The sequence below is a fragment of the Penaeus chinensis genome, chromosome 11, assembly GCF_019202785.1.
Source record: "Penaeus chinensis breed Huanghai No. 1 chromosome 11, ASM1920278v2, whole genome shotgun sequence".
NCBI classification, from domain to species: domain Eukaryota; kingdom Metazoa; phylum Arthropoda; class Malacostraca; order Decapoda; family Penaeidae; genus Penaeus; species Penaeus chinensis.
In genome coordinates this window covers 41,725,095-41,739,289 of record NC_061829.1, presented here as the reverse complement: position 1 = coordinate 41,739,289, position 14,195 = coordinate 41,725,095, and the positions used below count along the sequence as shown (strand labels likewise).

At 39.4% G+C, this 14,195-nt stretch overlaps 1 protein-coding gene across 4 annotated transcripts in view; it reads left to right on the top strand.

Moving 5' to 3' along the window:
* Nucleotides 1-6: 6 nt before the first annotated feature.
* LOC125030798 (retinol-binding protein pinta-like) overlaps nucleotides 7-14,195 on the top strand; it is a gene marked incomplete at its 5' end in the record, with an annotated part of 18,520 nt that continues 4,331 nt past the window's right edge. Inside the window, 3 exon segments of one of the 4 annotated variants that reach the window (XM_047621101.1) lie at nucleotides 7-47; nucleotides 1,057-1,216; nucleotides 12,165-12,423. In XM_047621101.1, the coding sequence (XP_047477057.1) occupies nucleotides 7-47; nucleotides 1,057-1,216; nucleotides 12,165-12,423 (460 nt within the window). 4 annotated transcript variants of the gene reach the window in all.

The following is a 14,195-nucleotide window of genomic DNA, read 5'->3' as shown; positions in this document are numbered from 1 at the left end:
ATTTAGGGAGTGGCTGAAGCACCAACCGCACATCAGGGCCCGTACAGGTAAGGGTTGCGTTTATCTTTCACGTAAGGGAGGAATGAAAGAAAGTCTTTTTTCGCAAGGTAGATATAAAAAAAAAGTATTTTTTCGGAAGGTAGTTTTGAAAGAAAGTTTTTTTTCGGAAGGTGGTTTGAAAGAAAGTTTTTCTTTCCGTCTCGTAAACTGGATATGGATTTTTCTTTCTTTCACGTATATCATATATATAAGAAATAAATTCACGTTTTTCTAGTTTTCTATTTGTTTTATTTTTACTTCACGCAAAGTAGAAATAAAAAAAATATTTTTGTTTTCATGTTCACCTTTTTCATGCACAAAGAAAAGTTGTTTTTTCTCATGTCAGTTGGAAATGGGGAACATATAACTCTCCATAAGTAATAATCAGTAAAACTGCTTCTAGTCAGAGTTAGTCTCACATCCAAGCAAAGTTGTTGTACATGTCATTAGAGAAGTATTTGTAATAACCTGCAGTAAAGACGCTACAAGGTCAACAGTCACGACTTAGCGAGCAGGGGAACAAGGTACTTATTGAAGACCTTACAGCAAGAAAGCCAACATTTATGCCGATGAGTTAAACCATCTACTGTGTCGATGTCCAGAAACTGTCTCAATTACCCCTACCTTGGACCTCAGCCCTCGCCTCAGCTAATCTTGCAGGTCTCTTGTTCTCCTCCTCTCCTCTTCCTTCTCCTCTTCATCCCCTTCTTCTATCTACGTATCCTAGTTAACTCATTTCTACCCGTTTTTGCCACAATACTTTACCACAGTGATAAATGGCCTTTGATGTCTGGCACATTTATTTTTTTTTACTTATAAACATTAAGCACAGTGTCTCAGTTTGTGCTCAATATCAGAATATTTTACAGTTTGGCTCTAGAGAAGGGGCTTAAGAACAATATTTTAGGAACGAATTCTCATAAACCTGACTAAGTAATTTAAATAACCCAATTTAGGAACAACCTCTCATTTTTTCTCAATATTCACATCTCGCAACGCTCTCCTACACCTCGACAGATGACTGGACAATCCTCAGATTCCTGCGAGGCTGCAAGTTCTCCCTCGAACGGACGAAGGAAAAGCTAGACATGTTCTACACCTGCAAGAGCCTCTGTCCCGAGTGGTACACAAACAGGGACCCGCAGGACAAGAAGATTCGGGAGATACTTGAACTTGGGTGAGTGATGCCCGTAGAGTTTTTTCTCAGTTGCTTGGAGGTGATTTTTGTGGCGAGACCGGAAGTAGGAGATTCTATCTATCTATATATCTATTTGTTCCTTGATTTATGTCTTAGATTCGTCTTGTCACTTACTAAGTAATCCTTTTTCCACTTCCTCCATTCTTTATTAATTCGTTTTTATCCATCCAACTTATTTACTCATTATTTGAGCAATTCTTATATTCCTTTTGTCGCCTATTAAGCCATTCTTCCACTTATTCCAATGTTTATTACCTTATCTTTATTCATCTATCTTATTTATTAAGTTATTCTCTGATCTCTTTCTTTTATTCCCTCTCGTCCCCTATGAAATAATTAATTCTCCCTCTTATTCAATCATTCATTCAATTATCTCTTTATCAAATTTATCCATTCGCTTTTGTGCCATCTCCCTACTTCCGGTTCATGGCAAAATCTCTCTTTAAAAAAATCGTCAAAATGCTCTTCATTTCTAATCTGCTTCTGGCTTCTGCTTCTCCCATTGCTCGTGCTTCAATCCACATTATAAATAACACCACACACATAAAAAGAAAAGTCATATATATTGTAAAAAAATGATTCATTGAAGCCGCTTTGCCAGATATAGAAGGTATAGGGTAATTGGAGATGATATAAAAATGTAATATCCATTGGTATTATTATTATTTCTTCTCTATAATCATTTTCATAACTGATAAGAGATTTTAGGAAATAATTCACCATTATTATAAGTAGTAATTTTGTAGAGAGCATTATATATACTGTTTTTTTCTACAGTGATAATCCCAAAACGATGATGTAGTGGAATAGTGATTGTATTTCGTTGCATTACTAGAAGAAATATATATTCATAATTGACTATGATAAAGCGACTATCAGTGTTTTCAATGGAGTCAATATGAAATACATAAAACTATGAAAATGTTTAAATAACTAGATTTACTTAGATAACAAACTTATCGTAGGCTTATGAATGCTAATCAGTTTTACAGTTACAGAAAATGTATTACTGATAATGCAGAAAAAAATACCTGCATGATTAATTAATAGATCATGAAATTATACAAAAAAAAAACAAACAAACAAAAAAACCCCTCAAAATCATACATAACATAAACACTGCAGAAACACACTGATTTCCTCAACACTCTTTAGAAAGTAGATCCAGACTAAAGAGATCTTTTGCTTTATATTTTGCTATTTATTGTGATGTGTTCTTTGTTTCTGTTCACTTGTTTTGTTGTTTGTTTGTTCTCGAAAGTTTCACGTGTTTGTGTCAATTGTTACGTTGATTGTGACGTCACCGCATCCGTGCTGAAACCTCGCCTTGGGCTTTGTCTTCTTAGCGGCTTCAAAGAATCTTCAGCAAAACCAAACCTTTAAATGAAATAACAGGAAGAAGAAGAAGAAGAAAAAGAATGTGAAAATCGATAAAAAAATTACTGAATAAAATGGATTAGTTAAACATTGAATGATAATTAATAAATAAGAAAAAAAAAGTAAAAAATCACTTTCACTTGGAATCTGTCCTATTCTTGGCACAGATAAGATACTGAACCAATAGTTACTATATACAGAAGAACCTTGTGGGATAGTCTGAAGGAATAAGGGATAGTCTTGAAGGTCAGTTTTAAGGGCTAGTTTTAAGATTAGTCTTAAGGGATAATTTTAAAGGGGGTAGTTTTAAGAAACATTTTAAAGAGTAGTTTTTAGGAACAGTTTTAAGGATTAGTCTTAAGGGGTAGTTTTAGGGAAAAGTTTTAAGAGACATTTTAAAGAGTAGTTTTTAGGAACAGTTTTAAGGATTAGTCTTAAGGGGTAGTTTTAGGGAAAAGTTTTAAGAGGTAGTTTTAAGTAATATTAATGAGGAATTTTGGGGCATAGTTCTTGGGATTTTTTTCTAGGAGTTAGTTACTATGGAAGGATTTATGGGACTTTTCAAGTTGCAACTTTTAGGAATAGTCTTAAAGGAAATTCTGATAATCTTGAAATACTGTATCAAAGGGCATTATTAAATGCTAATTTTAAGGGAATTTAGAAGTAGTTTCAAGGAATAGGCCTTTGGAATAGTGCTGCAGGAAAGCAGCTAATTCTTAAGAGACAAACTTATAGGAATGGTTTAAGGGCCATTCTTATTGGCCGATTTCGAGGCAGGAGGTCCTAAGATCCTAAGGGCATAGTCTAAAGAGAGAATATTAAGGGACAGTCTTAAGTTACAGTCTCGATGGATAGTTTTAAGAGATGACGGGGGGGGGGGGGGTTGTCATAAAGGATAGTCTTAAGTATTAAAAGTAGTTCGAAGGGACTGTTTATAAAGACAGGTTACTGTGATAATCTTTACGGATAACTTTAAAGAGAGCCCTAAGAGATAGCCTGAAGGGATAGCCTTAAGGAGGGATGGCTTTGAGGGATAGTCCAATAGGGAAAGTTCAGGAAACAGATACTCTTAGGAGCTCGTCTTAAGGGCTTTTCCCAGGGTCTGTTCCTAAGGGCTTTTCCCAAGCGCTGTTCTCAAGGGCGATCCACACCCTACCCCGCGCAGCATGTTCCTCCCAGTCCCCGGCCACGACCACCTGGGACGCAAAGTGGTGATCATCCGCACGGCTTTGCACGACCCCAAGACGACCACAATGGACGACGTGTTCAGAGCGACGCACCAGATCAACGACGTGATGGTGGAGGAAGATGAACAGTGTTCCATCACCGGGATTGTTCAGCTGCTCGACATGGAGGGCGTGACGGCAGCACATGGCATGCAGATGACGCCCGCGCTCGTCAAGAAGTCCATGACCATCTGGCAGGTGCGGCTGTGATGTGGGCGTGGCGACAGGGGTTTGGGGACAGGCGGTAAAGGTGTTTCTAAAGGTGTTGTGAAAGGTGGTCTTAAAGATAGGTGTTTTGGGAAAGGTCTGGAGAGAATTTTTGATACAGGTGTTGTAAAGGCAGGTGTCTTAGGGGAGATTTCTTTGGGACAGTGTTTTGGGAAAGATGTCTTTGCAGGTTTTTTTTTTTTTTTTTTTTTTTTTTTTTTTTTTTTTTTACAGATGGTTTACAGACAGATATTTTAGGGAAGATCGCTTTGGGACAGATGTAGAGACAATTTTTAGTACAGGTGTTTTTGGGAACGAACGCTGGACAAGTGTTTTGGGACAGATGTGGAGAGAATTTTCATTACAGTTGTTTTGGGACAGGTAGGGAAGATGTCACTGGTGTTTGGGACAGGTGTGGAGCGATATCCCGATACAGGTGTTTCAAACAGGTATTTTGGGATAAATCCTTTGGTGTTCTTTTAAGCATCTCTCGATGAACGGTTTCGTTATGAATTTACGAATTTAGATTATATGAGACAACGAAATCAAAATGCAAGGAATTATTAACAAAATATTAACCTGCGAAAAGAGGAGGGGTTCCCAGGCCCTGTTTAGAGAAAAGCGACGAAGAGGGCGGTGGTGATATTAATGACGGCGATAACGGTCACGATAGATAAGATTATTTGGCATTTCTATCTCCTCTTATCAGAATTACAACATACAGATGTATATGTACATGCATACTTACATAAATGCATACATACATACATGCATACATGCATACATGCATACATGCATACATACATACATACATACATACATTCACACACACACACACACACACACACACACACACACACACACACACACACACACACACACACACACACACACACACACACGCACACATACATACGTACATACATACATACATACATACATACATACATACATACATGCATACATATTTTTAGTGTGTCTGTAAAGCAAAATGTATGTGACGTCAACAATATGAATTTCTCATTTCTCACTAAAACACAACGAGGAATGTTCTAAACAAAATCAAGTTCCAATACATTCTCACGAACGAAGCGAATCTTTGCTCTACACTCGGATAGGGCAAGTCCTTTTCGAAACGTTTCAAGGCTTCATGCAACAGAACTTAAAAATTCCCAAGTACGAAAGGCACTTTAAAACTTAAGAATCACAGTATATTCTTCAAGGTCATCCCTGACTCATGGGCACGTCCTTGGCATAAGTTACAATGACAGTCATAGAGGATCAAGAAGACAGTTGTCAGGGGTTTATAAGTGTTTGGATTTCATATTTGAGGATGTTTAACCCTTTTCGACGCATGATTCACATTTTGGAAGACTCAAAAGGACAGTCCTCATAAGATACCTTTTGCCGCTTCATTTAAGAGAGAAAGTCTCCGGCAAAATAGGATTGACTTAACTTTTGAAAGAACGAAGTCTGGCGATTCCCCCCTCTCGGTTGCGTCCATTACTGTATTTTCACTTATTATTATTATTTTTTTTTTAAGTTATTCTTTTCTGATTTTTTTTTTGTGCGGAATGAACCATTTCCATGTCATTACTGCGATGATGCTTTAAGTAACTGAGATCCACTATTATATTTCTGTATATTCTTTTCTACATTCGTCTGCCTTTGCTTATTCCAATAGGCCCATTTATTTTATCTTATTCCAATAGTTCTATTTACGTTAAGCCTTTTTCACCTTATTGTCATTATACAATTGCATATGCACACATCTGTTTATGACAAATACGCCCATATTAAAAAAAAAAAAACAAAAAAAACAGGACAATGAAAAAGATGATACCAAAGCTATAATTTCTCTGATGCTGATTTTATCTCTCTATTTATTGTGCACTTGGAGATGAAGTACTGAATACAATTCGTGTTCTTGACCTTTTGTCACCAAGAGGCATATATATCTTGTCAATTAATAGTCGTTCTTGAGATAATGAGTGATCCTTGTGTCTATCGAGTGGATGATAAAGAGAATATGTAATTATCTGATTAAGTCTGAAAAGATTGAGGTGAGTTTGAGTTACTTTTATTTCACATGTTATGTATTTGTTATTTATTATCCATTTTTTTTTTTTTTTTTTTTTTTTTTTTTTTTGCTTTTGTGTTTATTTGGGTAATACTTTCTTTATATGTATATAACAAACGGTAAGAATATAAGATGATGATAAAATTTACTGGATATATAAAGGTCAATAGGATGGGAAAAGATTGTGATTCTATTTACTATCTCGCGCATTTCATTTTATAATATTTTATTTTTTTATCATCATCATCCTTATCATCATCATTATCATCATCATCACGATCATTATCATCATCATTATTATTATCATCATCATAATCATTATTATTATTATTATCATCATCATCATCATCATCATCATCATCATCATCATCATCTCATCATCATCTCATCATCATCATCATCATCATAATCATCACCATTATTATGATTATGATTATTATTATTGTTATTATTATTATTATCATTGTTATCATTATTATTATTATTATTATTATTTTTGTTTTTTTTCGCGAAACACAATCAAAAGATTCTTGGATACTGGACTTTTGAGGACAGAACTTTGTTAAGAAGTTTTATAGGATCTTGCAATACGATATGTTATTATTGCCATTGACTAAGTTGCAAATGTATTTGCTGGAGCAATTTGGAATATAGTTCGTGTGTGTGCTATTGATTCGTCGCAGCTAAACCTTGGCAGAACGAAAGAAACAAAACTTGATTTAGTAGCTTATATGTGTGAGCGAACTTTGAAGTGTGTACTTTATTGGCATCACCCAATTTATCTTGTTTTTGATCGGGGTATAATAATTGTTTTGATCATATGGTTAGATGTGATGGAGAGGTCCTGCTGAAAACTGTGGTGTAGTTTTACAGGTGTGGCGTGCTGTGACAGGTGCAATATGGTCTGAGGTCGTGGCTCTTCCTTACTGATTGACAGGTGTGGCATAGTGTGACAAAATACAGTATGGATTGAGGTAGAGGTTGCTGCTGAAGTGAAGTTTCTGTCGTTGTCCCAAGGGTTCGTTACTGCTTTGTCCCTCGTATCTGGTTTTAGTGTTTCTGTCAGCAGCGAACACAGACTCCATGATGGGTGCAAACCAACGACACGTGATTGGCAACACACATCAACTTAAAAAGACCTTTATTTTGTGCAACAGCGTGATGCTCCCTCTCCCCGGCTACGACCGCTTGGGCAGGAAAGTCGTGTTCGGCCGCTGGGGTATCTACGACCCCAATAAAGTATCCATGGACGAGATTATGAAACTGGGAGCCATGATCTTTGACGTGATGTTGGAGGAGGACGAGCAGGCGAGCGTCACGGGGGTTGTTATCGCCGGGGATTGCACGGGCCTGACGATCGCCCACGCCGTCGCCTACACGCCTGCCAGTGCCAAGAAGTCCATGGTGCTGTGGCAGGTAATAGAAGAGGGAAAAGCAGAGGAGAGGGAGTAAAGAGTAGACGAAAGAAGAGAAAGAGATGGTAGGCAAAAGGGGTCATTGCTTCAACGGATACGTCGGCGTCCCAGGCCTCCAGGACAGTCAAAGAAAAATGAGTCGGGGGAAAAAAAAAAGAATATATAAATAACCGAATAAATAAATAAATAGATAGGTAGGTAGACACGCAGGATCGAAAAACACGGTAATTAACAGCGAGATACAAAAGAAAAAAGGGAAAGTGAATAGAAAGTTACTAGTTACTAGTTCTTCGATTCTAGGACTTGTCTGTTGCAAAGTTGCTGCATGTTACAGCGCATAGACTCTGGCTGTAAGGGTAGAATGGCGTTTGTTTCTGCGGATTGTTGATCGTCGCGACATTTGCGTATTTATATGGGGGGTCGCGTTTCTGAAAGAACTCTGTGTTTCTAATACCTTACTTCTTGTGACTCTCTTCTCTTTCTCCTCCTCGTCTCCGACTTCTTTCTTGTCCCTCTCTTCCTTCTCCTCTTCTCTTTTTCTTCTTCTTCCATGGCATTGTTGTAATCCCGCTTAGACATACAGACACAGATACAGACACAGACATAACAGACACAGACGCAGTCGCAGACACACACACACACACACACACACACACTCGCCTTTCCTGAAGGCCCCTCTCCTGCCAGGTTGTTCCTTCCGCTGCGGGGCCTGTCGGTGAGGGGCGCGCGGGTGGTGCTGAGTCGCCCCGCCCTCAGGGACCCCAGCAAGACGGACATGAACGACGCCGCTAAGGCCATCCTCTTCATGCTGGATCTCCTGCTGGAGGAGGACGAGACGGTGGTCATCACGGGCGTCGAGGTGATCATGGACGCCTCGACGATGACCTTCCAGCACGCGGCGCAGATGAACCCTTCCCTCATCAAGAAGGCGTCGACGATCATGCAGGTCCTCTCTCGGTCGGGGGAGTGGGGGGGGGGGGGGGGGGAGGTAGACGTGGTCATGCATTAGTTACTGTTTTCCCTCATCTTTTCTTTTCCTCCTTTTCCTCCTTCCGGTCGGAGGAAGGGGGTGGGGACGGGGAGGAGGGTACACGGTCACGCAGGTCCTCTTTTGCCAAATAGAACTTCAGGATTGAATAGGATTCGATTGAAATTCAACTCCCTTCAAGGCGGATTATCAGCCAGATCCTCCATTTTTTTCACACGGAGAATTTGAGGATCTAATTCCTTATCCGCGATTTGGATCACGATGCAAGTCCTCTTTTACTCATGGAAGTTAGTTTTTTTTTTGTAAGATGAAACACAGGAGAATTCGATTCGATTATGAGATCTTTTTTTGTTTTTAGGAGAGGCGTGGATTCGTTGTCGATGAAGGTCGTTTTTGCTGTGTGGAGGATCTGAACGTCCTTGAGATTAAAGGTCGTGTTTATGTTTCTCTTCGAAGGATAAATACGAGTCGCTCTTTTCGCAGGGTTATATCATGAGCCGTATAATTTTTATTATATTATCATTATTAAAAAAAAAAAAAAAAAAAATGGGGGAACTCTTGGATTCTTATATTTTGTTGTGGTTATGAGACTCATTCTAAGGATTTTTTTCTGTCGTTGGAGCAGAAGCTTAGTCCTAATCGGGTCTGTTCAGCGGACTGTTGATTCCTTCACACTCTCACATCTGAATAGAATCCTTAACCCTATTAAACTGTGCTTTTCGGTGTTCACTCACAATATCAATGACTCATGACTCATAGGTCGTCGGTAGAGACTATGATTGGACATGAATTAATTTATTCAGAGAAAGAAAAGCTCATCTTTGAGATTTGATTTCTGAACAAAAAGAACGCGGTTATTACCAAGGCCCATTCATGTTCGTAACTCATTCTCATCCATCAGAATGTTATCATATTCAATCAAAATAGCAGTTTCTTGAAACAAAATATACAAATAAAGAAAATAAAAGAAAAAGGAGGACTGTTTACATGAAATGAATTTGAGTTAAATTAATATTTAATTCAAAGCTACAATTTATTAAGGGTTGCATGTTATAATTCCTATTTGTCATGGGGTGAGTCATCTGTCATCTTATGCAAGGAATAGTTAATTCATAGCGAAGGTAATAGACAGTCTTTCATAAAAAGAAAAAGAAATAAGTAAAATACAAATGAAACTGGATTGATAGATAGATAAGTAAAAGCACCTTAGACAAATAACATAATGTACCCCATTGTATCAATCTGTCTACATTACCCTAAACGTGGAAAATCCTAAAAATCAGCCACACTTAATTTCTGAAAGCCAATTTACCAACAAAGAACATGTTATCTGGCAACCCACATACTGCAGGATTTATGAGGCACAAGGATTTAAATCCTAGTGATGTGCGATCCTTTGATTTCATGCAATAAAGGATTTGTATAGATCTATCGCTAACTTGCTAGACTGGCGAGCGGGAAAGCTACCTTTTTTCGCTAAATATAGCATGGGTGTCATATTGTAAACACCATTCTGATGGAGTCGAACGAATAATGTTTTCATTTATTAATTGTTTCTTCTTCTTTTTCTTCATTCGTACGCTGTTTATGTTCTTTCGTCCAACAGTTTTGCTTCTGAATTGCTTTTAAGGATTCGTGCAATGGGAATCTTGCAAACACGGTACAATAATTCAGCTTTGGCAACCCTACGCAAAAGTTACAGACACACGTAAAAGAGCTAATTTTGAGTGATGATTGTGATCAATTATTGCATATTTTCGCACATAACTTTAAGGATTAATGTTTAGGATTTAAAGATCTGATTTCCTTATGTAAAAATATTATCCTTAAAATCAGTAAAATGCATAGTCCTTAAATAGATATGAGACAATATGATTTTTGATAATTGGATATGGAACACTTAGATTTACGATAAATCTAAGAAAAGAAAGTGAAAGAGAAAGAATGGGAGAGAAAAAGAAAAGAAAAAGAGAAAGAAAGAGAAAGAGAGAGAGAGAAAGAGAAATAGAAAGAGAAAGAGAAAGAGAAAGCGCGAGAGAGAGAGAGAGAGAGAGAGAGAGAGAGAGAGAGAGAGAGAGAGAGAGAGAGAGAGAGAGAGAGAGAGAGAGAGAGAGAGAGAGAGAGAGAGAGAGAGGGGGAGAGAAATTAAAGATAGATAGATAGATAGGTAGAGAGAAAGAGAAGAAGAAGGAGAGGGAAAAGGAGAAGAAGACGAAGACAAAGACGAAGACGAAGAAAGAGAGTAAGAGTGAGAGAGAGATAGTGAGAGTGAGAGTGAGAGTGAGAGTGAGAGTGAGAGTGAGAGTGAGACAGAGAGAGAGAGAGAGAGAGAGAGAGAGAGAGAGAGAGAGAGAGAGAGAGAGAGAGAGAGAGAGAGAGAGAGAGAGAGAGAGAGAGAGAGAGAGAAGAGAGAGAGAGAGAGAAGAGAGAGAGAGAAGAGAGAGAGAGAAAGAGAGAGAGAAAGAGAGAGAGAAAGAGAGAGAGAAAGAGGGAGAGAAAGAGGGAGAGAAAGAGGGAGAGAAAGAGGGAGAGAAAGAGAGAGAGAAAGAGAGAGAGAAAGAGAGAGGGAAAGAGAGAGAGAAAGAGAGAGAGAAAGAGAGAGAGAAAGAGAGAGAGAAAGAGAGAGAGAAAGAGAGAGAGAAAGAGAGAGAGAAAGAGAGAGAAGAGAGAGAGAAAGAGAGAGAGAAAGAGAGAGAGAAAGAGAGAGAGAAAGCGAGAGAGAAAGCGAGAGAGAAAGCGAGAGATAAAGCGAGAGATAAAGCGAGAGATAAAGCGAGAGATAAAGCGAGAGATAAAGCGAGAGATAAAGCGAGAGATAAAGCGAGAGATAAAGCGAGAGATAAAGCGAGAGATAAAGCGAGAGAGAAAGCGAGAGAGAAAGAGAGAGAGAAAGAGAGAGAGAAAGAGAGAGAGAAAGAGAGAGAGAAAGAGAGAGAGAAAGAGAGAGAGAAAGAGAGAGAGAAAGAGAGAGAGAAAGAGAGAGAGAAAGAGAGAGAGAAAGAGAGAGAGAAAGAGGGAGAGAAAGAGGGAGAGAAAGAGAGAGAGTAAGAGAGAGAGTAAGAGAGAGAGTAAGAGAGAGAGAAAGAGAGATAGATAGATAGATAGATAGATAGATAGATAGATAGATAGATAGATAGATAGATAGATAGAGAGAGAAAGATAAATACATAGATAGATAGATAGATAGATAGATAGATAGATAGATAGATAGTGAGTGCTTGACTAAATATAACTTTTTTCGTTGATATAATTTGTAAATCGGAACAATATTAATATTATTCGCAATATTATACATATAATATCGATATTATATGATGCAATGTATATCATATAAATTATATTATATCACATGAAGCCAATAAGATTACGATTGTTACAGAACACCCACACACACACACACACACACACACACACACACACACACACACACACACACACACACACACACACACACACACACAGAAACGGAAACACGCACACACGCCCACACACACACGCACACACGCACACACACACACACACACACACATACACACACGCACACACGCACACGCGCACACGCACAACTCATTACCAATAAACGCTAATTAACTTATATAATGATAAACTTAACGCGAGCCCGACCCGACTCCAGCCTAGTGCTCCCGCTCCCGAGGCACCGCGACGCCGACCCGTTCTACCTGATCGCCCGACCCGGCCACCGCGACCCGAGCGCCACCACGATGGACCACCTGTCGAAGGTCATCCAGCTGTCCCTCCAGATCATCCAGGAGGAGGACGAGCCGCTCAGCATCACGGGGGCGGTGCTCATCATCGACGTGGGCGAGTTGACGTTCCAGCACGCCGCGCAGATGACGCCGCCGGCCATAAAGAAGGCCCTCACCATCCTGCAGGTTAAGGGCCGGAGGCTCTCAGGGGCGTGGCGCTTGGGCGGCACTGCTGCTGACGGAGGGGTTGAGATGCATGGCACTGGGACTAGGGTGGCACTGCTGCTGACGGAGGGGGGTGAGATGCATGGCACTGGGACTAGGGTGGCACTGCTGCTGACGAAAGGATTTTCAGGAACAGGCACTGTTGCTGATTGAGTGATTTTCAAATGCATGACACTGGCACTTGGTAGCGAGTAGTGAGTAGTGAGTAGCTTTGCATGGCACTATCTCCAAGAAAAGGTTTTTAGAAACTTTGCACTTTACCTAGATGTAAGTATGGGAGTATAATTTCCATGTTATTTTCGAATGCATGACACTTTTCAACAGTTTATCGCTGACTCAGTGTAAGTACTTTTGGAATGCATGATATGGACAGTTACCCATCATTTCCCGTTGCATTTTCCCTGTCGATAATACGTTAATTTTTCGAGAGCATATTGGTTGCCCAAGGATGTCGCTTTCACCAATTTTCGTTCTATCGATCTATCTTTGTCTATCCCTTTTTCTACCTGCCTACCTACCTCCCTATCTGCTTACCAGCCTACCTCTCCATCTATCTCATTTATATATATAGAGAGAAATGAATATAAAACATGAAGAGAGAGAGAGAGAGAGAGAGAGAGAGAGAGAGAGAGAGAGAGAGAGAGAGAGAGAGAGAGAGAGAGAGAGAGAGAGAGAGAGAGAGAGAGAGAGAGAGATAGAGAGAGAGAGAGACAGAAACAGAGAGACAAAGAAGCAGAGAGACAGAGAGAAAGAAAGATAAAAAAGAGGTAGAGAGACAGAGTGACATAGAGTAATAGAGGGAAACAGAAAGAAACAGAGAGGAGCAGATAGGAGAAGAGAGGAACAGAAAGGAACAGAGAGAAACAGAGAGGAGCAGATAGGAGCAGAGAGGAACAGAGAGAAACAGAGAGGAGCAGATAGGAGCAGAGATGAACAGAGAGGAACAGAGATGAACAGAGAGGAACAGAGAGACACAGAAACAGAGAGAAACAGAGAGGAGCAGAGAGACACAGAAAAAGACAAAAATAGAGAAATCCAACAGAGAACTTCCCTTCGCAAATGAAGAGACGAAGTTAGACCCAAAGAAGAGACGAAGGAACTGCGACTGAGCCTTCTTATGGGATTGCAAGAGAAAAAAGGAAAAAAAAAATTGCTTTCGTGTTGCAGGTTTTAGGAAGAAGCTTTTATTTTTTTGAGAAACAGAAAGAGAGAGAGAGGCAGAGAGAAAGAGAGAAAGAGAGATAGAGAGAGTGAGAGAGTGAGCGTGAGCGAGAGAGAGAGAGAGAGAGAGAGAGAGAGAAAGAGAAAGAGAAAGAGAAAGAGAAAGAGAAAGAGAAGAAGAAGAAGAAGAAGAAGAAGAAGAAGAAGAAGAAGAAGAAGAAGAAGAAGAAGAAGAAGAAGAAGAAGAAGAAGAAGAAGAAGAAGAAGAAGAAGAAGAAGAAGAAGAAGAAGAAGAAGAAGAAGAGGAAGAGGAAGAGGAAGAGGAAGAGGAAGAGAAATAGGAATAAGAAGAAGGAGAGGAAGAGAATGAGGATACCCAACAATCTCTATAAAACATAGCTTACTTGTCTATTCCTCCTCTCGAATTATTTTTGAGGTCCATTCACGAAAATAATATCTTTTCCTGTTTAATCAACTCTTGTTTCCTTCAGCTGAACACTCGGTCAGCTTATGTTCCTGAAGCGTGTGGCGTTCATGAGACATTTTTGGGCTGAAATTCAGATTCCCACAGT